Below are 25,589 nucleotides of genomic sequence, written 5' to 3' on the forward strand. Positions count from 1 at the left end.
AATCCCTTAAGCAGCTTTTGCAGCCCCATCCCTCATTCCCCTCACTGCCGAGACCCCCGGGCAGCCCCACTCAGGCATGGACAGTGTCTGTGAAACCCCCACGTCAGCAGGGCCCTGGGCACACTGGCACTGGCATCACATCATCAAGGACCCCCTTGCCTGCAGGAAGCAGGGACATGGACACCCAGCCCCTGGAGGGAAGGCCCCAAGAGCCTGGCTGGAGGTTTCACTGCTGGCTCCATCCCGACCCTGGTCACTGAGCATCTGCTGGGGCTGGGGCAGAGCAGCATGAAGGGCTTCTACCATCCAAGACTGGCATGAGCTTTGGTAAAGGCTCTGATACCCCCTTAAACATCTCCAGTTCAGCTGTGCCCCTGGAGTCTCCCTTCCCAAAGCCACAGGGCTCAGCCTCTGCTCCAGGGTAGGAGGCCTGCTGGGAACTGGGGTTTAAGGCTGGTCCCCCCAGCATCAGGCACTCCTCAGGGCTGAGGAGCAAGTGCCATGTTTCCACCGCAAGACTCTTCTATAAATAGACTGACACCATTTCTCTGCTTAATTACCATGGACTTTAAGGCTATTTCCACTGTATTTCAGTTTTGCATGTTGATTTCCTTATGACATGCCCCTGGGAATCTCTGTCATGGTTTAAAGAGCAGAGCTCACTGGAAGACAAGGGACAGCTTCAAGAGCCCAGCATCCAGGGCAGTAAACCCAAGGAGAAGGATTGTCCTCCTGGTTTGATGAAGGGAAAGACTGTGGGTGTGCTGTTTCCAGCCAAAGACTGCTGGCAGCACGAGGGATGCTATGGCAGGGAACAGAAACCTGCAGGAGGCAGCTGCCAGGGCTCCCTGTCTGGCAGGACCCTCAGCCCCGGGGTTGGCCTCAGCAGGGGCTTAAGGGAGAGCGTGGCCCCAGGTGTGGGTACTGGATCCCTGGGATCTTCACCCCTGCCTGGGAAAAGGGCTCCACACCACAGACATGTGTGGACTCCTTCCTGGATTCCTCCACAAGGTCCTGTCCCCAGCTGGGAGATCTGGGGGAGAAGAGTGTGAATTTGGGGGTGTCCACCTTGGCTGTGCCCTGGTGATGTGGCACAGTGCCCTCTGTCCCCTGGTGTGACACTCCTTGACCCCTGGCATCACCCCCTCCCTTGCTGAGGGCACAGTGGCAGAGAGGGTTCCTGTCTGCCCTCAGGGCACCCTTGGGCTCTGGGGATTCCTCTTTCCAAGGGCTTTGGGACATGGGGTGAGGAAGGGGCAGCCCTGAGGCTGCTGCCAGGCACAGCATGGCCTCTGCACTGGCTCACAGTGGGAGGAGGGTGCCCAGGTGCCTGGGAACCCCACCAACATCCGAGCCCCACTAGTGCCCATCTCCATGGGCAAGCTGCTCGGTCACAGCCTGGGCAGTCACAGGGGCTGAGGAAAACCAGGGCTGTCTTCATGCCACAGCCCTTCTCCTCTCTGGTATCACTAATCTCACTGCCCACTCCCAGGGTTGTGGCTGCTTTGCTCTCCCCTCCTCCTTCTCTCCACATTTCCAGTCACTCCCAGCAGGGATCCCCCTTTAGCCCAGAGTTTGCTGCTGGTCCCTGAAATATACTGCAAGATTTTGGCAGCTTGGTGCTTCTCACATGTCCATGTGTCATCCAGGGCCAGCAGCTCCCACTGCCCCAGCCCCTCCACCTCTGACAGCATTCCATCCTTTCCCTGAAGGTCTCTGCTGCCCTGAACCACCCACAGCCCCCCAGGAAGCAAAGCTTGGCCTGGGAAGGGAGAGGGGAGCACTGACCCCCCCAGCAGGCTGCTGCATCCCCAGCCCCCTGCCAGCCAGGCTGCTGAGCCTCTGCTGCAGAAACTCCCTGGGGCTCTGGGATGGCAGCAGCCACTGAATAATCTGAATAATAGTCAGATGTTTCACATGAACTGGGGTGGCCAGTGGCCAGCAGGCTGGTGTGGAGCAGAGCCTGTGAGTGGGGAGTGAATTTGCACCCACTGGGGAGATTTTCTGAGCCAGTGGCCACTGTGAAATGTGCCAAACTTCACATTAACACAGTGATAGATGTCTGCAGGCACATCAAACCAACAAAACCCCTCCCTGGCCCACTGGGAAGCAAAGGCAGCAGCTGATTTGGATTTCCTCTGAAATAATGCAACTACAGACAAGGACACATTTGAAAAACACACAGTTCCCAAGGCTTTTTATCAAAAAATCAAGGAATCATTAAGGTTGGAAAAGACCTCTAAGATCATTGAGCCCAACCATTAACTCAGGCCTGTGAGGTTCACCACTAAACCATGTCCCCAAATGCCACGTTGAGATTTAGGGCCAAAGATAGCACAGTTAAAGCCATGCCCAGCCACCAGCCATCAGGAGAACAGCTCTCACTTTTGTCATACCCAGCGTGTGTCAATGCACTGTAAGATGGGAACAGCTGTGGTGCTCCAGTCTGACCCAGGGCCATGAGGAGGGGATGGTCAGCACAAAGTAGCAACTCCAGCATCCATTTGTGGGTGCAGCATCCCATGGCAGTGCTGGGAATGGAAACCCCTCAGAAGCCAAACCCTGGGCTCACTGGTGAGTTAGCAGCCAAGCAAGCCAGGCACATCAGGCTCTTCCAGCTAAGAAATGTTCCAGATGTTCATATCTCCCTGCTTTGTGTTGTGCTCTGCCAAACCTCCCTCCCTGAGGAATGCATAGGGAGGAGAAATCCATGCGAGAGCAGCTCTTTGTGGTCTGCATAAGCTTCTACCCCTCTGTCTGGACAGGAAATCAGTGAATTTTGAGAGTGAGGTCAATGGTGCCCAGGGAAATTCTGAGTTTGGTTAGGGGCAGTGAAAATCCGCAAAGCTGTCCTCAGCTGGGGTGGCAGCAAGGGGCTGTGCTCAAGGAGGCCTCTGTGAGCTTCCCACAACCTTCCAGGGAGCATCCCAGCTCCTGCCCCAGGTCCCAGCAAAGAGTCAGCATCCTTCACCCTCCTTCCTTCTGCTGTTCGCTGATGAATCACTCCTGGATCCTTAGGACACTTCCATGAGTCCCAGACGGAGAGCTGGAGTTTCTGCAGCACTTCCCCACTGCTAAATGGGGAAATTTCTGCTCTTTCCACATCAAAAGGCTCATGTTGGGGTCAGTTCCTTTGGTCTTGGGAGAGACTCTTCCCTTGGGGCTATCAGAAAGGGGGTACCACTGGGGCAGGGCTGAAGACCCCTCTTCCCACTGGGATGGGACAAGCAGCTCACACTGGGACACCAGGGATGCACCAGAGGTTGTAACACACCTGGTTCTTGGCAATACCTTGCTGGAAAGTCCAAGGTGGACAATGCTAAAATGAAGTGTCATTTCCCATGTAACATTCCTGACTGCCCAGGACTCACAGCTCCCTATGGGGGACCTGGATTTCGGGGCTGCATGGTGGAACAGTGCTCCCCACACAGTGCAGGCAGGTCTGGCCAACAGGAGACCAGGATGCTGCTGAGGGCTTAGAAAGCACAAGGCATCAGAGCAACCACCAACAGCCAGGACCAGCATCCCACAGCCAGGACCAGCACCAACTGCTCATCCCTGGTACCAGGATTTAGGATTAATACCCAGTGCCACTCCCAGTGCCAGCCCTCAGTACAAGCCCCCACACCCAATGCTGACTCCCAGCACAAAAGTGCTGATGTTCAACACCATGCACAGAACTAAGACCCTGCACCAGCACCAGTGCATGAGGCATTGGTGCCCCAAATTTTGGTCCAATTAAAGCAGTTTAGGGTGTGACCCATTCATGCACAGACTCCAAGTTTCTCATCCCTGACAAAGGAGAAGGAATTCGTTAAATCCATAAGGAAGGGAAAGGTGCTGGGGGTGGACAGGAGGCCCTCAATTGCCTGGGGCTGGGCAGGGCTAAGGCATCTCCTACACGTGGCACAAAGAGCCACAAGAGCTGCTCCCCCCAGCAGGCTGAGCACACGGGATGAGCACACGGGATGACTACATGGGATGAGTACATGGGATGCACACACAGGATGAGCACACACACAGGATGAGCACACATACAGGATGAGCACACACACAGGATGAGCACACACACAGGCTGAGCACACACACAGGCTGAGCACACATACAGGATGAGCACACACACGGGCTGAGCACACAGGCTGAGCACACACACAGGATGAGCACACACACACAGGCTGAGCACACACACATGGGCTGAGCACACACACGGGATGAGCACACACACACGGGATGAGCACACACACAGGCTGAGCACACACACAGGCTGAGCACACACACGGGCTGAGCACACACACGGGCTGAGCACACACACAGGATGAGCACACACACACAGGATGAGCACACACACACACAGTGTGAGCACACACACACAGGCTGAGCACACACACACAGGATGAGCACACACACACAGGATGAGCACACACACACACAGTGTGAGCACACACACACAGGCTGAGCACACACACACGGGCTGAGCACACACACACAGGCTGAGCACACACACAGGATGAGCACACACACACAGGATGAGCACACACACACACAGTGTGAGCACACACACACAGGCTGAGCACACACACAGGCTGAGCACACACACAGGCTGAGCACACATACACAGGATGAGCACACAGGATGAGCACACACACACAGGCTGAGCACACACACAGGCTGAGCACACACACAGTGTGAGCACACACACAGGCTGAGCACACACACAGGCTGAGCGCACACACACACAGGCTGAGCACACACACAGGCTGAGCACACACACACAGGCTGAGCGCACACACACACAGGCTGAGCACACACACACAGGCTGAGCACATCCTCCTCCCACGCCTGTGCCAGCTGCTCGGGGTCTCCGGAGGAGCCGAGCTCACGCACAGCCCTTCTTCCAGGCACTCGTGCTGCTGCCTTCAGAGCTTTATGAATATTGTAGCAAGGCCGTTCCTTTCATCTCTGCTTCTTTCCAGGGAGCCCCAAACCTTCTGCACATTCATTTCCACCTCACTATTCCTCTTAATTATTTAAACTCGCCTTCCCAAAAGTAGAGTCCTTCCATTATCACTCCTTCCTCTGAAATGCATGTGGAATTCGGGGACTTGCAAATCCACTCAACTTCTCCACATTCGTGCAGAGCAGAAGGTTTCCTCAGGCTCCCCCCCCCCCTCCCTTCCAGCCTGGCCCCAGGCCACACTCACAGAGGCCTCAGCCATGGAAACCTCAGAGCCAAGGCAGAGTAAAGCAGCTTTTTACTGGGGTCCCGAACGCTGAGGATCTTCCCCCCACACCTTTGATCATTTCCATGGCTCTTCTTGTGGTTCTCCCCCAGAGCAGCATGCAGGGCCAGATGTCCCTGCACTGCAGCTGTATTGACATGGCTCAAGCTGGAAAACTCTCTTGCTGCTCCATGCCCAGCCTCAGCAAAGCTGAGAGCACCTCTGAGACCTCCCTGCAGGGCAGAGCCCCTCCCTGGCCCTCTAATGAGACATGCTCAGTTAATTGCCATTTAACATAGGAACACCAGCCCAGCTCCCCAAATACGCAAAGTTAAAACCTGGTGGCTCAAACACTGTTGGAGAAATGCAGTTTTCAATAAAATAGATGCACATTTACACCTTCTCTGTCTACTTTTGAAAGGTGGCAGCTGCATTTGAGCATCACCACGTGTCTCTTCCTGCTGGCCCAGCTCCCTGCTCCCCATGTTGCTGAAGAGGGAGGGTCTGGTGGAGCTCTGGGGGTGCTGGCAGGGGCAGGACACAGGAGCCAGGGAAGGGGGTGACTCAGACAGCTTTGACACATCTCCATCTCCTGCCATGCCTGAACCTGCTGGGTGCTCAACAGCCAGGGCTTTGTGCCTGCAGCAGCCCTGCCCATGCTGTGCTGTGCTTCAGTGGGAGCAGTGTGACGAGGACATTTGCTGGAGCAAGAGACCCCTGGCCACTGCTCTTTTTCCCCATCCTGCTATTGGTGTGCCATCCTAACCCTTATCTCGTACCCTAAGGGTCTCTTGGTTTGGCTCATCTTCCCTGAGGCCATTGTGGGAGGATTGGGGTTTTCTCACCCCACTGAAGGGGACAAGAGGGCTGAGGAGGTGCAGTGTGGCCCTCATGGACAGCTGGTCACCTCCACCAGCCCTGCACTGTTCCTGTTGCTATTATTTGTTTATGCATTCATTGGTACCCAGCTGCAGACTGGAAATGGGGTGGGGGCTCCAAGGGGACAGTGGTGTGAGGGGCTGCCAGACCCCGGTCTCAGCACCACCAGCAGCATCAGCTGAGCAGGGGGACCCCACTCTGGGCAGCTCCCAGCTTCATAACCCTCCAAAACACTCAAACAGAGAGGTGCATGCAACTCCTCTGGGGCTGTGTCAGCAATGTCCTGGGTGGGAATTGTCGCTGTGGCATCGCTGGCTGATGGCCCTGTGCCAGCAGCCCTTGGGAGGCCCATCCCTTCCCAACCACCCTGACCTGAAGCTGGCTGGTCCCCAGCAGTGGGACCCTCACCCGTTGTGGCCAGGCCAGCACTCCCCTCCCTGCACCACTCCCTGAATTAATCATCAGCCTTACTCTGTGCTCCACTCCTCACTTAAAGAGATTTTTACACATTAAAAATTCACAGCACTAAATGATTGATGGCTGAGGCCCCCTGCACCCCGAGGAAGAGCTCAGGCTGCTCCAGCTTCACTTTCCACCAGCATGTCCTTGTCCCAGCCACCCCCAGTGCTGCACTGGGCGTCATCTTGGGGGAAAAACCAGCACAGCAGTGACTCCCAAAAAGGCACCATTAGCTCTCTAGAGCTGCTGGTGGTGTGCTGAAGGTGTTTTAGGTGCTGGAGCATCTCCAGGGCCCTGGGACGTGCCTGTTGTGGCCAACACCAGTGGGAACAGGACTCTCTGCTCTCGAGTGGTGTCTTGGGAGGGTCTCAGGGGAGCTGTTTGCCAGCCTGAGCAGCACAGGGGAGGGCTGCAGGCTTGAGTGAGAGCTGCAGTGGAGGCTTCCTGTGCTCTCCTCCCATCACTCCATCTCTCATCCAAAGGCATGGCAGATGATTGGGAGCAGCCATTGAGGGGCTGCATAGGTCAGCGGGGATCGGGGGAAGAAAAACCCTTTGTGCTGACCTGGGCCATGTGAGCTCTTGTCTGTCCTGTCACTGTCCCCACCAGTAACAAGCTTTTCCCCCACCTCCCCAGAGCCTTGCAGCTCCCTACCCCCAGCTGATGCCCACACCTCAGGGGCACCTGCCCTGACACCCTCCAGCAAGAACCCCCAGCACCGACCTCCTAAACGCATCCCCTAAACCCATCCCTAAACCCATCCCTAAACCCATCCCTAAACCCATCCCAAACCCATCCCTAAACCCATCCCAAACCAATCCCGGGCTCTCCCCGGTTCCCGGGGCGGGCGCGCCCCCTGCCGGTCAGAGCAGGGCAGGCAGGCGGGGACACGGGGCTGGGACTGGAGGGGGACCGGGCTGGGACCGGGCTGGGACCGGGCTGGGACTGAGCTGGGACTGAGCTGGGACTGAGCTGGGACTGGACTGGGACTGAGCTGGGGACTGGGCTGGGACGGAGCTTCGGGAGTGCAGCTCGGGGTCACTGCCACCCTGTCACCCCCCTCATCCCGTCACTCTGTAGTCCCATCACCCTGACAGTGCCTCACCTTGCCACCCCACCACGGCTGTTGTCAGCCTGTCACCCCACCACGGCTGTTGTCAGCCTGTCACCCCATCACGGCTGCTCCCGCAGGTAGATGTGACTTGCTCCCAAAGTTCCCCCAGGCCCAGCCTCAGAGGTTCACGCTGGGCAGACTCCAATGTGCTGCCCACCTCAGCAGCGAGCCCCGCATCTCTTCCTGCTGTCCCCCAGCCCAAGCTGTGCCGCAATGCCCTGTTCTCCAGCCACCACTGCCTCCACTCGCCTCTGCCCGGTGGGTCTTGGGCTCCTTTGGCGCCCCTGCGACACCACCCTCTTGTTCAGAGCTCGACGGGCACCAGCCACGGCCCAGCTGCTCGGGCTTTGGCTCAGCACCTCCGGAATCCTCATCTGTCTGCAGGGACACTTCCTTCTGCACTCCCCCACACCCTGCCCGACCTCGACACCCAGGGCCTGTGCTGCACCCTTCAAACACACACTGAATCATAAACAATTATCCCTCATTTCAGGTGTCTGTCCTTCTCTCAGAGGAGACATGTCTGGAGCAGTGCCGGGGGCCGGAGCAGCACTTCTGCCACCCACGGTGCCCCGATGTCCCCAGGTGCCAGGAGCGCTCCCTGCCGCATGTCCAGTGCCTGGCGGACCGAACCGCATCGCGCTGTTCCTCTTTTCTTCCTCGAGGGAGAAGGTGCAGGTGCCACACGCCTGGCTGTTTCCCACGGGGCTGTCCCTGTCCCCGCAGTGTAGGCGGGCTCAGAACAGCAAGTTCAGAGGTACCACCTACACTGTGCAGCATCTGCAAGAAAAACTCCCGTAAATCGGACACTTTCCAGCTTCTCACTGCTCACTGGCAAAGAAGGAACCAGCTGGATGTTGGCACCGGGCCAGCCTGGACACGCTGGGGCTCCTGGACAGAGTCTGGCAGGAGGGCGCTCCTGGAAGGGGCGGCGACGGATCCACACTTGGGGAGTGTGTTCCTGTCCTGCAGATGGAGTGGAAAGTTCCCTGCGGAGATCCGAGAGCAGAAAGCGATGGCAGAAGGGCTGCCCGGAGGAGGATCCCGGCTCCGACCCGCCCCGGAGGCGGGCAGGGCACAGCCGCTCTGCCTGGCCCCGCTCCAGTGCCAGCTCAAAGGGCCGATTGTCTGCCGGCACCAGATGTGCGGCTTCGGGCGACGGCACAGAGGGGCTTTTCTGCTCTTCTCAATGACAGATCTGTGCCATTCCTGTCGGGAAGGTCCCGCTGCGCCCCCCGGCCCTCGCCAGATCCCCGGCAGCCGGGAACCCGCGGGGCGCCGGCCGGAGAAGGGCGCTCTGTGTGGAGCCTCTCCCGGTTCCGCTGGAAATGTCAGCCCGAGGGCTCTGCGGCGGGGGGAGTGACGCTGGGGCAGGGAGAGTGGAGACCTGAAAGCAGCTGGAAATAACTCCCCAGGGAAAAATTGAGTTTGGCTGTGCAGCGCAGAGAGGCATCTGCTGGGTAGGAAATTCCCTCTTTGTCCTAAGGACTCCGCTGACAACTTTGCTGGGTGCTAGAGGGCAGAGAGCACAGAAGCAGAAGGGATTTGGGGGCTGGTTTGTGCTCACGGTCAGCCCAGCCTGCTCTGCAGGGTGAAGGGTCGAGCTGGAAATCCGTGGGTGGAGCTGAGACCACATCACCCGCCAGGTGATGGCGACATCCTTGTCCCCACGCGGGCCGGTGTCCCTGCCGATCACCAGGGGCTGGGGCTGCGGCCCCTGAGCATTTTCCACAGAGGACAGGGCTGCAGCTGGGACCTCACCCTACTGCAGGAGCCAAGTTACAGGAATTCACAGGGGCAGGTGTCCCCCTTTCCAGGAGTCACCCCTTTTGGGGACAATCAGCTTGGGCAGCTATTTTCAAACCCCATTTTTACAGCCTGCTGGCTACAGGAGGACATGAGGGCCCAGAGGCCCTAAAGGAAAATGGCCATTTTGAAGGAGTGTAGTGTTTCAGCCAAGATTACAGATCTTCAAGGCAACCCAGGCTGCAAATCCTCCATGCACAGCGTGATCCTGGTACTGGAATGTCCCAGCGGCGGGAGGTCCCCCTGCCGGGTGTCCCTGGCCGTTGGGGTGTGTTAGGGCCACACTCAGCAGGGCTGGGGCAGCTCCCCGGGCGCTGCCGGCGGGGCTGGCCCGGGGCCAAGGCAAACCCCGGCTGCGGAAACCCGCACGGCATTTCCCTCAGCACGGATAAGGCTGAGCTGCAATCGCAGCCACAAAAAAGCTGTCCCCGCCTTCCCCGGGCTGGCCAAGTGCCATGCCAAGCACATCAAGGATTGCCCGAGATAAAAGCCCACGCCTGCTGTGCCCACAGGCACACAATGTCACCTGCGGCCGGCTAGATCAGAGGGGACACGGGCTGGGGACAGGAGATGAGGGCACCCTGCACCTGGACCAGGGCTGGGCCTGCAGGGCTGTGCTGGGGACAAGAGGGTCACGTACCTCAGTGGAAGGTAGCAGAGGTGGCATGGAGCAGGAGGGCTCCAGGGAGAGGGTGTCAGTGAGGGTGGGCTGTGTTTGGTGCAGGTGCCTCAGCACGGCTCTACCCTGGGCTCGAAGGGGTCTCCAGGAGGTGATGAGTGCTGGGAAATGGCCAGGCAGGAGGCTTTTGGCAAGGAGGCTGTGTGGTGGTTGTCCTGCTGCCAGGGCTTGGCTTCCCCCAGTGGCTTCAGCCCTCATGCAACCCTTCCCTGCCAGCTCAGCCAGGTCTGAGCACCATGTGTGCACCCACAGCTCCTCAGGGACCCTTCCCCAGATCCCACACTGCTGGGGAAGTGGCCCCAGCTCCACTCTTGGGCTGTTTGTTTTGCTGCAGCATCTCAGGGAGGAAGGATCTGAGCAGAGAGGTGATGAGAGGAAACAAGCTTTCTGTTCACTCCCAAACCTTCAGGCAGAAAACAAGGACATCCTGCTGGGGTGGCTGGGCAGGGACGCTGTGCCTGTGGGGAGGGCAGCGTGCTGGGCTGGGATAATGCTGGCATTAACACCCTTTCCTACAGGGACTGAGCCAGACAGAGCCTCACAGCTTTTGCCTCTGGTCTCACACCCTGCCCAGCCTGGCCAGCTCGTTCAGGGGGCCATGGAGGGGGTGGTGGAGCCAGGAGCCAGGCTCAGGCAGGCTTGGTGCAGCTGGGGCAAGCAGAGATGAACTCAGGCAGCCAGGAGATGGCTGGAACACATCTGATCATCTGTTTCCCAGGTGTGCCCAGAGCACACACTGCTCCTCCCTGCCATGGGCCACCACTGGCCAGTCTGGACACCCAGGACTTTGGAGCCCAGTGCCTCAGAAAGGACCAGAATGCTCCTGCTGCCCATGGGGGAGACCAGGGTGCCCAGGGGTCAGGATCCCACTACCCAGGGAGCAAACGGAGCCATCCAGAGCTGCAGCAAGTGGAATGGCTCATGCTGCAGCACATGGGGCTGCAGCCCTTCCCCAGGGCATTTCTCAGGGTGTCTCCACCCAGGAGCCATCTGAATGACACAGAATGACAGCAAATGCCTGCTTGTAGCCTGCCAAAAGCCTGGACAAGCTTTGTGTGTTTTCTAATGTGCCAGCACCACCCAATTCCTGTGCTGTGTGCAGAGGGACAGAGATGCAGCCTGTTCTGTCAGTCTGCAGTCACCTCCAGCTCCAGGGGCTCTGTTCCCAGCACACTGTGGAGAAGCACCAGCTGTGCTGGTGTGAGTCACAACACATGCACACAGGTGCACACACATTTCCTACTGCTCTGATGGGAAAAGAGGCACGATCGCATTCACAGTCCCAGTAGGGACTGACAGAGAGAAAAGGATTGGGATTCACAAGGAAAGTAATTTTTTGAGACCTTCTTCTGAACTAAAAAAGCTTTTCAGTAGATCTGAATCTATGAAAATTCATCAGCTCCTTGAGCTTTTTGTTCAGATGGACACTCTTAGGAGGGTCAGGGCTGATATCAATGGCCATTGTGAAGAAACAGCTGTGCCAGACCCAAAAATGATGCCATGAAAGTCAGCAGAGCCCAGACAGCTGAATGACAACACTCTACCACCGGGAAACCACCAAGGGTTTTTTGGCAGAACTGCCCTAGTCCTCCCCACCCCTCCATGCAGGGTTATGGGAGAGATGCTGAAAACAAGAGCTTGGTCCCATATTGTGGAAGCCCCTGGTCCTTACCTGTAGCCTTTCCCAGAGTGAGCATCTGTGCTTCTTTCACCCACGCAGGCACCAGTCCTAACACCCACACCCTCACAGCTACACTTTGGTTAACCCAGACCTTGGCAAAGGTGTGGCTGCAGCCTCTGCCATTTGCCTCCAAGCCTGGGTTCAGCCACACAAGCTGGGCAGAACCAGCCTGGGCCAGCTGGTGCCACAGCTCAGGCAGGTTCTGGCTCAGCATCCCTGGTGTGGGGTGAAGCCACCACCCTGGTGGCCAGCTGAGGCTGCAGAAATACTTTGCTCCAAGTGATCTGCTCTTGGATGCAGATGGGATTTACATGGGGTGTGAACATCAACCAGCCTAGGTGAGTTCTCTGACCATGGCCTCATATTTGAGTCCCATGTAGTTTCTGCAGAAAACAATGAATATTAGAAACAAGGGCTGTCCCTTGGGTTTGATTCTTCTCAGTGACCAGAACTTAAAGCCAGAGGAGTCTGATCCCTGCAGGGAACAATGCCATCCCTCTTGTTCAAAGGCTGTCCCTTGGGTTTGATTCTTCTCAGTGACCAGAACTTAAAGCCAGAGGAGTCTGATCCCTGCAGGGAACAATGCCATCCCTCTTGTTCAAAGGCTGCTGGTGAGTCTCAGCCTGGAAATATCTCTGAGCTCACACAGTTTTGTGTTCCAGCACCACATTCAGGCAGCCCCAGGGCTGTATTTCTTTGGTGATGCTGGATTGTTTTTAGTCTCCTCACTCTTCCACAGCTCAGCCCTCGTGCTGGGGTGGCAGCAGTCACGTGGGGGTCTGGCACCCACAGAGCTGCAGTGACATCACTTTCCCAAGCTCATGTTTCCTCAACTCCTCCTTTGCTGTTTTTTTTCCCTTTGCAGGGAGGAAACTAGAATTGCTGCCTGGAGGTGGGTGACATTTTTGTCGGATGTCCAAGAGCAGAAGTGAGGGACCTGGATGTGGGCCCATCATGGAACTCTGAGCCGGGATGCAGGGCATGACCTCCACAGCCCAGCTGGGCACTGCTGGGACCTGGCTCATCGCCCCAGACTTCACCTTTCCTGACCTGGACAGAGAAGGTAAAGCCACACTGTGCAGGGCACCAAAGTGATTTCTTCTCCAAGCAGTCAGTGAATCGGCAAGAGCCGTGCTATTCCAGACCTGCTTTGGAGACCAACTGAGGGCGTGAAATCACCAAGTTCATTACCACAGGATGCTGGGGAGGCCAAGTATGCAAATGAATTGGAGAGGGACGAGGTCTGTCAGTGGAGGTAGATTCATTAGAGCTATTAAGGTACTTCCGTCCGGATGCAAACCCTTTCCCAGGAAGTCCCCAAACTGCCTGCCAGCAGCTGGGAGGGACGTCGGGAAGCACATCTTGTTTCTCCTGCTCTTCCCGTGAGTAGTGTTACAGAAGTGCCAGATATGGAAAAATACCCGTGAAGTTCAGAGCTGAAAAGGAAGGAAAAAGAAGCAAAAATCTTTGCTGAGGGTTTCAGCGCTGAAAAGGTCCGCAGCAGTTAGTGAGGGCAAGCTCCAAGGTGGGGAATGGCCGGGGTCCTTACAGGATGGGGGAGAGCCCAGAGCTCGCGGCTCAGCGAGCAGCACGGGAAGCAGGCGGGGAAGAAAGCTGGCAAGAAAAGGAGACAGACAGCCGCTGCTGGGACAGGGAGGGCTGCCAGGAACCCAGCGGGGCCAGGCCCGGGGAGCCCAGCCAGGCCCAGAGGCACATTGCTCCCGGCCGCGGGTGGGACGAGGGCAAGACGTGCGAGGGTGGCTGTGCTGGGGGAGCACGGTGGTGCAGGAGCTGGACCCCAGCCACCCGCCAGCAGCGGGGTTGAGCTCAGGGCAGAGGGTACCCCAGCATCGGGGCGAAGTGAGCAGGAGATCCCCCTTTCTGCAGGGTGACCATCCCCGACGGGGACAGGTTAGGGAGAATCCCGTCCGCAGGGTGACTGCAGTAGGAGCACCCCATCCCCAGGGTAATCAGGACAGGGGGCCTGGGGGTGACAAGGGCAGGGGACACCCCTCCCCCCAGGTGACAGGAACGGGGCACATCGCACCCCAGGCGGCCCCGGGGACAGCGATGTCCCCTCCCCAGGCGGAGAGGGAGCTGGCGGGGATGCCGGGGGCGAGCGGCCGGGGGCGGTTCCCGTCCCGTCGGGCCCGGGGCCGGTCCCCGCCCGCCCCCGCCCCGCCCCGGCCGCTCCCGCTCCCGCTCCCGCCCGCCCTCGGCCCGGGGCTGCGGCGGGCAGCGCTGCCGGGCGCCGCGGAGCAGCCCGAGAGTCCCGGGCCCGGGGCTGTGTCCAGGCTGCAGCCCAGGAGCCCGGCGGCACGGTGAGGGACAGCGGGGACCGGGCGGGACGGGACCGGCCGGGCGGGCCCGGCGGCGGCGGGGCGCGGGCTCGTCCCGGTGGCGGCCCCCGCAGGGCCCCGCAGCCGCCGCCGCCCGTGGCCCCGGACGGGCCGCGCTGGAGCCCTGCAGACGCGGCGGGAGCGCGGCGGGATGGGGCGGCCCCGGCATCCGCCGCCCCGGGGGCTCCGCCCCAGCGGCCCCGGCGGCGGGAGCGGGAGGGGAGCGGGCCGGGGCCGGGGCCCGGCTGGAACTGCTCCCCTCCGGTGGCGGCGGCGGGGAGACCCCGGGTCCCCGGGGCTGGGCACGGGCTGTCGCCCCGACGTGCGGGTGCCTGGAATGTGCTGCTGGCGCCCCGGGGCGCTGGGGATCCCCCAGGGGTGCCGGGAACCCCTCAGGTTGGGGATGCTGGTGGGAACTGCGGGGCTGGGAGCTCTGGGGACACCCTGGGGTCCTGGGGACCTCTTCAGGCTGGGTGTGCTGTGGGTTCCCCGGTGGTGGGACATGGCACCCCGGGCTGCTGCGGGCCCCTCTGGGGTGCTGAAGGGCACGGGAGTGCTCGGGGTGCTCCTGGAGCACATGGAGATCCCACCCCTGGGTTGTGCACGGAGCTCTGGGTGTACCCCGGCTGTACCTGGGCTTCCCGCGTGTAAATTTAGTTTAATCTCTGAGCCCCTCCTCACAGCAGGACAAGCCCAGGCCATCGCTGCTGATGCAGCCCCGAGGGAATCGGGAGGTGTTGGTGGAAGGTGCTGCTGGGCAGCAAGGAAAGGGGTTGATGTTCTCTAGTGAAGCTGTAGGGAGCCTATAGTGCTGTCGGTGTGAGGGGGCTGGTAGAGCTGATCCCCACGTGGGTAAGTTTGTGTGTGGACTCTACACCTGTTGTGTGTGAGCTCAGGGAGGTCCCTGAGGGGCTGGAGTGGGTGCAGAGCCTGGGCAGCCCCTTTGGCCTCCCAGCCAACCGGGCCATCGATGACGACAACTCCAGAAATAACAGTCCAACCCTGAAATTAGGCTGTTGAGATGATCATTTCCGTTTCTCTCCCTGTGTCAGCATTGTGCACCCACCCACCTGGATCCAGCTCCTCCAGGAGCAGCTCCAGTACAGACAGCTGGCCACAGTTGCCTGGGCAGAAAGGCACAGGCTCTGCCATACAGCCCCTGCAGCAGGGGACAGGGACACGAAGGTGGCCTGAGCCCTGGATACCTACTGCTGCACCCAGCCAAAGTGCTGGCAGGTAACACTGCAGGTGACAAGCACAGGTGGCAGCTGACTGTGTGAGGAGCCTGAATCCTGGCAGGCTGCTGGCAGTGGAAGAAGCCATGTGCTTGCTCGGTGGTTTCCCCTTAACTTTGGAACAGCCTCAGTTCCAAACTTCAGGGCTTATCGCCTGCTCAGCTACGAGGGAAGCATGCCTGGCTGAGATAAATCAAGTTGTGCTGGCCAGGGCTGCTCTGGACTCTGTTCTTCTCACATTCCTCATGACCTCAGTATTTTGGCTCAGGAGGAGAGCCAGGGAGAGCCCTCTCTGTGTCCAGGCCTGGCCCCGTCAGTGGAGCAGCTTGGGCTGTGCTGCAGCAGGTGGTTGAACCAGGCTGAGGGCTGCTACAGCTGTGGCCCTGGGGAGGAAAAAGGGCACAAAGGTCTCAAGCTTTAGGATCAGCTCTCCCAGACCTCTCCTCTGCCAGTCCAAGGGCTTGGGAACCCCAAGGGGAAATTGCCCCATGAGGCCAGGGTCACACAGGTGCTGCCTGCAGCTGGGGCTGGGGCACGAGGCCTGGGTGGTACCTGGGCTGTGCCAAGGTGCCCAGTCTCCCTCATCCCTGATATGACTTCTGATTGTAACTGAGCAGAGCAGCTCCAGTTTTGACCCCATTTTTCCCATTGGTACAACAGCATGGTTGGCCGTGGTACAACAGCATGAGGGGAAAATACAGGTGTGAGCCCAGGGCAAAACATAGCCCTGCCTCTATGGGGGTTGTTGGGTGCCTGCGCATCTCCTCCTCTCCCCCTCACTGCCAAGCCTCCCTACCAGTCCTTTGCTTGTACCATCCTGCTTTTCTGTTGAAACACCAGCGCTAGAAACAACATTAATTGCTTCCAAAGAGAGCTGGGATCATGTAAGGGCTCCCCACAGTGTGTCCATGTCCCCATGCCCTTCAGCAACCTGCACCAGTGCCCAAGGGAGCAGCTGAAGGTGCTGAAAATCAGCCTTTGGCACCAAAGTGGCTGGTATAATTGGCCCCAGCAAGACTTCAGCCCGGGTGGAGAGTGGCTGCCTGTGTGGTGCCATGGGTGTGGCAGCCAGGTCCAACTGTTGCTGACAGTGGCTGGGCCACAGGTGTGGGGGCTCAACCTGCTGCACACTGGGACCATCTGCCCCCACTTGTCCAGTCCAGCCCCACACATCTTCCCCAGCCCAGGGACAGTTTGCACAGCCCAAGGAACCTGGGGGTTTTTTGCTCCTTGCAGGAGGGTTTGAACGTCATTGGAGTTCCTGGGGCCACTTGGACATGGTTGGTAGCTGGCAGGTCCCATCACCATTTTTGGAGCTGGGTGAAGACAGAAACTCGTGCCCTGGTCCAGCCCATCCTATCAGACCAAAAGAAATGGGGTCTGGAAGCAGTGGGAGGATGTCCCCCACAGCTGGGATGCACTGCAGACATTGGCTGAAGGGGCCATAGGAGGTGGCAGGTGACAAGCAGACTGTCCCCAGCTCAGTGGAGGGGACACCAGTGCAGTGCTGGTGCAAAGGGCCCCTTTGCAGCTGGAGTGGTGTGGGAGGTCTCCAGGCCTTGGCAGAGGAGGCTTTTCCTGTCCCCAGGCAGGACAATACCCAGGCTGGGCGGCGGAAGGGAGCTGCCGGCCACTTCCCCCCGAGGAAACGCTCCCGCTGGCTCTGGCTCCTGTTGCTCTCTCTTCCTCTTTGATTTACAACGTGCGTGGAGCCCAGCGGGAAGTTTGTCCTGGCCCCAGCACTGTTTAATTACCTGCAGCAAGGGCCATGCAGAGGAGGAAACCAAACTCTTCCCAGGGTGGGAGGGATTAGAGGAGGTGGGGGATGTGTGGGCCCTCTTGGGCATGAAGCCAGCAGCTTGGGAATGGTGGATGCCGGCATGGAGTGGGATGTTACCAGGGAGGTGGAATGGGTGCCTGCTCGAAGGTGGGATGATTCCAAGGGAGGTAGAATTTGGGATGTGCATCAGCTGTGGGTGGGTTGGCAGAGGAGTGGGAGAGCCCCAGGATCTGTCCTAGTGGGAAGTGTTTTATCTCTGCCCAGTTGAACTCAGTGCCCAGCCCGAGCCTGGCCTGGTGCTGCCTCAGCTGCTCCACGGGGCCAGGGGGGCTGAGGGCTGGGGCATGGCTGCAGCACTGGCGTGAGGGGCAGACGAGGGTGTTTCTGTGCAGCCAAGGCCACATCCTGCGCCGTTCCCTGGGCAGCTCTGAGCCTCAGCTTCCCTGAGGGCTGTGCCCAAGCCACCCTTCCTCTGTGGCATTTCTCCTCCCCTGCTTTCTTCTGAAAATAGCCCAGTGCCAAATGCTTTGCCCACCAACAGCTGCTCAGCCCCATGGGCACCTGTGCCCCATGGGCACAGCCATCAGAACTCTGGTGCCATGCACAGCAGCAGTGGGTGCTCCCAAGGTGCTATCGTCCCATCCTGCTCCTGCCAGGAGCACTTCACACCTGGGCCCCAGCATCCAGATGCTGCCAGATGTTGCAGCAGGTCCTAGCTCAGTGCTCACAGCTGGTTGCACCCCCAGCCATAAGCTCACTTCTGGACCACAGCTGTATCCTCTTGGCCCTCGTCCAGTGTGTCCGTGCCTGGCTCCTGGGAAAACCAGGCTCCCATTTTATTCCCCTCTGCCTTATCCCATATTATGGACAGGGGAAAGCAGTCAGGTCCCTCCTGGGGGTCATTGGCCCCTCAGGAGACTCCTGAGGCCTTGTGGGGCACCCTGGGTGGCAGGAATGGGCATCACACCCAGCAGTGACAGGTGCTGGCTGCTCCCTGCCATCACGTGCCTTTGCCAAAGCATCGTTTCCCTTTATCCAAAGCAAACTTCACACTGAGTATTGCACCTATACAGGTTCAGCCTCTTTTCTTTCCTGGCGTGCTCCCACTGTATGGCCAAGCTCCAACTCGTGACCCTCGGAGCTGGCAGCATGGCCATCCCAGCTGAGCTGTGGAGCATTCCTTAAATGTACAAACAATCCTGGCACCACAGGCAGCACCGCACTCGCCCAGCCACCAGCTCCAGCGTCAGCCCTGGGCTGGGGGAGGCCAGGGGACTTGGCAGATGGCAGGGGGCAGCCACAGGATTCTCCCAGGTGGGGGTCAGGGCTGTGTGGCTGCCTGGGGCTCACCAGCCCTGTGGTTACAGGGTTTGGCTGGACATGGTCTCGTTGCAGGTTGATGGTCTTCTGGTCAGCAGCATTCCAGGAAGAAGATGGCTCAGCCGGCACCCCTGAACCAGAACCTCCCAGGTAAAGAGACCAGGGTTGTCACCAGGTAATGACAGTGGAAGGAGTGCAAGGGGGGTGGCAGGGGTGAGCTGTTCCATCCCATCCCAGTGGAGTTCCTCACTCCAGCACCAACCCTGACGTGGACTGTGTGCCCTGTGATACCCTATGGCACTGAGGGTGCTGGAGACAGACACATTGCACATCATGGAGGAGATGGGTCTGGAGGCTGTAAATTCCAGTATAACCCAGTTAGAAAAGCCATCCTGTCTCCACTAACCGTCCCTTCTCTCTTGCAGATCTTGGGGGCCCGTTCTTGTATCGGGACCAGGACGATGGAGAGAAGAGCTCATATTCTGTGGAAACCCCTTATGGCTTCCTGCTGGACCTTGATTTCCTGAAATATGTTGATGATATTGAAAGTGGCCAAACACTCAAGAAAGTGCCACTGCCTCGCAGGGTGAAAGGGTCCCGTGCACCGCCCAGCACGCTGCGCAGCCCCAGCAGCCACACCAGCGCCTGGACCTCCACCGAGTCCCTCACCTCCACGGCCAGCGAGGAGGGCAGGACTGCACTGCTGCTGTCCCCGCACGGGCGAGCACCCCTGGAGCCTGCGAGCAAGCCAACCTCCCACCCCATCTCACCACCGCCAGTGCGGCTGCTCCCACCTCCCACCCGCAAGTGCCTCGTGCCAAACGCACGGGTGGAGAAAACCTTGCTGGAGACAAGCAGGAGGCTGGAGCAGGAGCAGGGCCGTTTGCAGGATATTGGTGGTCCCTCCCACGTTGGCCTGCCGAGTGCCCTGGGCCAGCCACCCCACTGGGTGCCAGTGGGCGCCGAGGGCCAGGCGGGTTGGGGCCGGGTGAGCCCTGGCAGCTCAGGGCGCAGCACTCCTGCTGCAGGGCTCGGCACGGCCCCGCTGCAGCACGTGCGGGAGCAGATGGCTGCAGCCCTGCGGCAGCTCCGGGACCTGGAGGAGCAGGTGAAAACCATCCCACTCCTGCAGATGCAGATCTGCGAGTTGAAGAGGGAGAAGGCAAAGTTGCTGGAGAAGCTGTCGGCAGAGCCTGGCGAGGCATTGTATCACCCCTCTGGCTCTGAGGCAGGGGCAGGGGGTGAGGAGGGGCCGCATACAGGGCCAGAGAGTGAAGCAGAGCCAGTGAAGGGGCGAACGAGCAAAATTGCAGAGCTGAGGAAGCTGACAGAGAAGCTGGCTGTGCCGGAGCGGAACGTCAGGGCTTGGCCAGGCAAGAGCCCCAGGGTGGCTGAGAGGCCGTGCCGCTCTGTGGCAGTGGGTGAGGATCGGGCCATGACAGATGCCGTCTTCTACTACCGGTCGCAGCAGGAGAGTGGGGACGTGCCAGACAGCGGCACACAGGGACGCAGGGATGTGGCTGTCTGGGTGATAGAGTCCTCGCTGGGGCTGGCCACTGAGGCAGAGCGGGAGCTGGAGCTGCTGCAGCAGACAGTAGGGCACCAGAAGGAGGTAATCACCCTGATGGAGGGGCACCTGCAGGAGGCCACGCGGGAGCTGGAGGAGCTGCGGCTGGAGGTGTGTGCCCGCCGGCCCCGCGGGCAGGTGGACAAGGAGGTGATGGCCGTGCCGCAGGTGGCCGAGGCGCTGGTGGAGGCTGTGGTAGTGACACAGAGCCGGGCAGCTGGTGACCCCCCAAAGACAGCGGAGGCAGGTGTGGAGTGCTGCCCCCCAACCTCCTGTGTTGCCGTGGGCTGCCGCCCTGACGGGCAGGACGTGGCAGTCGGACCCGATTCAGCTGCCAGCTGCGATGACAAGGGCAGCCAGACAGATGTGGGCAGCGTTGTCCTGGCAGGAGAGGAGAAGGAGCCTGGTGCAGGTGAGGTGATGGAGCCTGGCCTGGGTGATGGCCTGAGCAGCCCCTCGGTGCCGGGTGCAGGAGCAACAGCAGGGATGTGCCCAGAGAGCAAAGGCCCTGGGCCAGCTGTGCTGGAGACAACAGACAGCAACTGGGACCCAGCCCCAGCACAGGACAGTGGAGCTGCCCCAAGCCCTGCAGCCGGTGAGTGTCACCAGGGATGATGCCAGGGTCTGGGTTGGAATGTTCCTGCAGGAAGGGAGAGGATGGCCTTGTTGGGGACAATGCCTGCAGGGCCAATGCTACCCATGCTCCAGCAGTTGCCCATGTCCCTTCCATGCCCGCATGGAGGTCTGGTGGGTTTGGGATGCTTGGCTAGCTCCAGGAGAGACTGTTGACATGAGCATGTAGTGACAGGACAAGGGGGAGTGGTATCAAAATGGCAGTCGGTTTAGATCAGATATTAGGAAAAATTCCTTACTATGAAGTGGTGATGCCCTGGCACAGGTTACTTAGAGAAGTTGTGGATGTCCCATCCCTGGAAATGTTTAAGGCCAGGTTGGATGGAGCTCTGAGCAACCTGGCCTAATGGAAGGTGTCCCTGACCATGGCAGTGGAGTTGAAATGAGATGATCTTTAAGGTCCCCTCTAACCCAGACCATTCCATGATTCTAAAATTCTATGATTCTTGCTCACTGGCTCCTGGCATCCATCTGTTTCCCTGTAGGAGCCCTGAAGTCCATCATGAAGAAGCGGGATGGTCCTCCCCGGAGTGAGGCAGAGGGCAGCAAGAAGAGCCTGCAGTTTGTGGGAGTGCTGAACGGGGAGTACGTGTTCAGGGGCTCCTGCCACCCCCATGAGCCCATCCTGGTCCCCTGCATCCCTGTCCTGGGCTAGGGCCAGTGGCAGGGCCTGAAGGGGGCCAGACTGGTGCTGTGTTGCCACTGAGCATCCTCCCTCTGTGCAGGTATGAGAGCACGTCCAGTGAGGAGGATGAAGAAGGCAACAGCTCCTCTGAGAAGGCTTCGGCTGACAGCTCCAACAGTTCAGAGCAGGGAGACACCGAAACCTCAGAAGAGGAGGCTGGAGAAGGCACGTGTGAGCCCAGACTGGAGTGCAAGGGGACTGATGTGACCCTGCTGGAGCCCCCTGAGGTGAAGGAAAAGTAAGTGCCAGTGGAGAAGGCTCCCTGCTCCCTGGTCAGCTGGGAGCCATGGCACTGGCCCTGCCAGGTCGAGCCATCTGCCCCAATTTCAGTGCTGCCAGTGGGAAAAACCCATTCAGCTGCAGAGACCATCAGGAACAATCCTTCCAGTTTCTTGGGTCTGCTAAGGAAAGGCTGAGAGGCCCCAGATGCTTCTTTGCTGCAGAAAATAATTTAGAGGACAAAAAAACCAACAGCCTTCAATAGCATTTTTCAACAAAAGGAAAAAATGTGGCCCAAGAATGGGCGAATCGTGCCTGAGCACATCCATATAAGGCTCTGTTCTATGGCAGTTTGGAGAGGCTGAAGCAGCCAGGGTGCAGCCACCGGGCTGGAGGTTGCACTCTGGGGACCTTGTGGGGAGTTACAGGCACTGTGGAGCTCACAGGTTTGGTGGGGTGATGCAGCCCCACACCAGGGACATCCTCATGCTCTCCACAGGTTCGAGCTTAGCCCCAGGATGAGGGAGGCCTGCCTCATTGTCAAGACCCACCTGGGCCATCCAGGTGCTGCCAAGAGCAAAGAGGTGGTGAGTGGAGCGCTGGGGTGGGATGGCTTGCCCAGCCCCTGCCAACATCCCCCAGAGCTGGCCCTACTCAGAGAGGGGCCAGCAAAGCCTGGCTCAGCACCTTCACCCAAAATACAGCCATTTGCTCCAGGTTTTGTCCAGAAACCCCAAAACCCATGTGGACTCAGCTCAGGCTATGCCCAGCATGGGTTTGGGCAGTTCAGGGTCCTGCCTTCACCCACCCCCTCTGGAGCAGGGATTCTGCTCCCTGCCACCTGGGCTGGCAGCAGGGGGTGGGTGCCAGGGTGCGAGGGCATGCAGAGGCTTAGGGGGAGCTCTCTGCCCACAGCTCGCCAGCAGCAGCCTGGTCCTTCAGGAGTGGTTCCGTCTGTCCAGCCAAAAGTCGTCCATCCCTGACACGGTTGCCAACCACCTCCTGGCCTTTGCCGAGGTCTCACCGGCTCTCCTGGCCCACGTGGTGAACCTGGCAGACGGGAATGGCAACACAGCCCTGCACTACAGTGTCTCCCACTCCAACTTCCACATCGTGTGGCTGCTGCTGGATACGGGTCAGTGCCCCCCAGCCCCAGAAACATGTCCCGGCCCTGTCAGCACAGGGGAAAGGCATTGGCAGCAGAGGGCGAGGAGAGCTACCCTGGGCTGTGTCTGCTCATAGCTGTGGGGGTCAGAAGTCACCCCAGCCTGTTTGGGAGCCCAGATTTCATGGGGGAGATCCATCAGCAGTTCTGTGCCTGTGGGAAGGTTCACAGCACCCTGGGCAGGACTGTGGGGGGGAGCCAGGCACATGGCTTGGTCCATGTCTCCCACCAGCCCTGCAGCATCCTGAGCCCCCTCTGCCCACTCCTACAGGTATCTGTAACGTGGACCACCAGAACAAAGCTGGGTACACCGCCCTGATGCTGGCAGCACTGGCAGCTGTTGAGCAGGAGGAGGACATGAATGTGGTCAGGAAGCTTTTCAGCATGGGCAATGTCAACGCCAAGGCCAGCCAGGTTGGTGCAGTCTGAGGGCCACCACATCTTGATCCTCCCACCCCCAGGCAGATGCCAGAGCCATGCTCACCTCTTCTGAGGGCAGGACAATGGCTCCAAAACCTGGAGGTGTCAGTGCATGGGGAGGGCATCACCTTAGGAGCTCCTCCTTCCTGGCAGCAGGGCTGTCCCAGCAGTGGTCCTGTGGTGTGGGGACAAGTGGGTAGCACAGAGGGGTGGGGGTGGCCTGGCAGTGTCCCTTCCTTGCAGGCTGGCCAGACGGCGCTGATGCTGGCTGTCAGCCACGGCCGGCAGGAGATGGTGGAAGCCCTGCTGGCCTGCGGGGCCGATGTGAACCTGCAGGACGAGGAGGGCTCCACGGCGCTGATGTGTGCCTGCGAGCACGGCCGCCTGGAGACCGTGAAGCTGCTGCTGGCTCAGCCCACCTGCGACGTCTCCATCGTGGACAGTGTAAGGTTCTGCCACTGGGCCTGGGCAGCCCCTGTCCCCAAAGCCCTTTCTGCATGCTCTCCTTACTTTCTAGGATGGTAACAATGCTGTTGCCATCGCGCTGGAGGCCGGTCACAGTGACATCGCTGCGCTCCTCCACACCCACCTCAACAGCACGAAGGCACAGGTACCCGTGAGTACCACACTGCTCCCCACGGGAGGGGAGAGGGCTGAGACACAGACAGGTGTCTCCAAGAAGAGGCTGCAGGAGCAAGAGCAGAGCGGTTCAGGTGCCACGTGCTCAGAACAGCCCTGCTGGCCCTGACCAGGAGTCACGGGAGGGGTCTCAGGCGACTGCTCTCTTTGCAGCAGGGGACTTCACCAACAGCCACAAAGAGCCCTGGGAGTCCGAAGAAACCAAATTAGAGTGACCTTGGGATCCAGCCAGGGGCCACCATCAGCACTGGGCTGTGATTCACATCTCCCCACCTGCCACCTCTCTGTGCCAAACCACTCTCTGCAGCTTTAGTCCTGTCACAAGCACCATCCCTGGGCCTCCCTCACTGTCTCCTCCACTGGATGCAGCCCACACGTGGCCACCTCACCACCAAGGGACTGGAGCCAAGTGACCTCGGGGCAGGACATGCAGGGAGCAGAAGCCACCCCATCCCCTCTGCTCCCTGCCACAACCACTGGAGCTGTGCCACCTCTGAGCCCTCAGCAAGGAGGAACAGCTGAGAACCAACCCAGCAGAAACAGCACCTAGTTTGTGCTCTGGCAGCTCTGAGAAGGCAGCAGTGCCAGTGACATGGAGCCAGGAGGGCAAGCGACAGGTCCTGGCCCCAGCAGGGACACTGTGCTCTGCAGGCACATCCTGTACAGCAATGGGAGAGGGAATGCTGCCTTGGACAGGGGCTGGGAGTATTTCCAGACTCAAATACTTACCCTTCTTTTCTGGCATTTCCTTTCCTGGCTGAAATCTGATTTTTTTCCTCTTTTCAAGCACGTGCATACAAAGCAAAAAAATTATATTGCTTGGCCAAGGGATGAAGTTCAACATGAAATCACTTGGGATTTGATTTGCTCAATGGGAGCAAAACCTGAGCAGTTAGGGTTGCAGCCAAGTGACAAAAGGGGCTGAGGATGCATTTGGGGACTAAATCTGCCTATCTTGTAACCCACAAGTGGAGCAGGTCCTTCTCCGAAGGAAGAGAGACCAATTACCTCCTAAACATTTCCCTAATTAGCCAGTCCCACAGACTGTGCAGACAGCCAGAGCCTACAGCAAAGTCCCTCTCTGCCCACTTTCCATCCCAAAAGGAAGAGCAGCTGAAGACAACACCAGGAAAAACACATGGGCCAGAAGAGCTCAGAGCACACACGTGGAGGCTGCAAAGGAGAACATGTACGTCAGAGAACGTGCCTGTGCAAGTGTGTGAGCACCATGAGGGGTGGGAACAGTGTAAGGACAAGGACCAGAAGAAGGGTTTTGCATGGCAATGCAGCTCTGCTCTGAGCTCTTCACAAAGGTAGAGTGTTGTGGCCCCATCCCTGCTCTTTGGCCCAGCCTCCCCACTTCTGCCCCTGCCTGACTTGCTCTGAGCTGGGGAGCCCCACAGCCCTCCCCAGAAACTTGCTCTCAGCTTTGCACTGGAGTTCATATACAGCGCTTGCTGCCACTCCCTAATACACTACTCTGTTTACCGGTATTTTAATACTGATGTTTATTTTTAAGATATAAATAAAATTTAAAGTTATTTTGAAATATTACAGTGACATCTGCAGTCTCCTGCATTCTTGTCTGGCTCACAACAAACCCTGCAAGAGCTGCAGCAGAGGCACAGCCCCTGACCTGAGCAGGTGACCCCACGTTTCAAGTCATTCACTGCACGTTTATGCACTGGCTACATCCCTGTCTGGTTTTCTTCCTGCTGGAGTGTCCCAGCAGCTGCAGCAGTGTCTTTGC

At 59.0% G+C, this 25,589-nt stretch overlaps 1 protein-coding gene across 6 annotated transcripts; it reads left to right on the forward strand.

Moving 5' to 3' along the window:
* The first annotated feature begins 12,841 nt into the window (after positions 1-12,841).
* Positions 12,842-25,399, forward strand: KANK3 (KN motif and ankyrin repeat domains 3). Of its 6 annotated transcripts, none has more exons than XM_054517339.1 (11): positions 14,081-14,158; positions 18,587-18,661; positions 18,937-20,673; positions 21,197-21,296; positions 21,437-21,634; positions 22,115-22,202; positions 22,531-22,750; positions 23,052-23,194; positions 23,444-23,644; positions 23,718-23,816; positions 23,993-25,399. In XM_054517339.1, the coding sequence occupies exons 2-11, from the start codon at positions 18,625-18,627 to the stop codon at positions 24,047-24,049; spliced, it is 2,880 nt and encodes a 959-aa protein (XP_054373314.1). In that variant the 5' UTR covers positions 14,081-14,158; positions 18,587-18,624; the 3' UTR covers positions 24,050-25,399. The 6 variants fall into 6 exon arrangements, with proteins under 6 accessions (XP_054373313.1, XP_054373314.1, XP_054373315.1 ...); XM_054517340.1 differs by having other exon boundaries at positions 23,996-25,399; XM_054517341.1 differs by having other exon boundaries at positions 23,718-23,810.
* The last annotated feature ends 190 nt before the right edge of the window (positions 25,400-25,589 follow it).

This window comes from Molothrus ater, chromosome 26 (genome assembly GCF_012460135.2).
Source record: "Molothrus ater isolate BHLD 08-10-18 breed brown headed cowbird chromosome 26, BPBGC_Mater_1.1, whole genome shotgun sequence".
NCBI classification, from domain to species: domain Eukaryota; kingdom Metazoa; phylum Chordata; class Aves; order Passeriformes; family Icteridae; genus Molothrus; species Molothrus ater.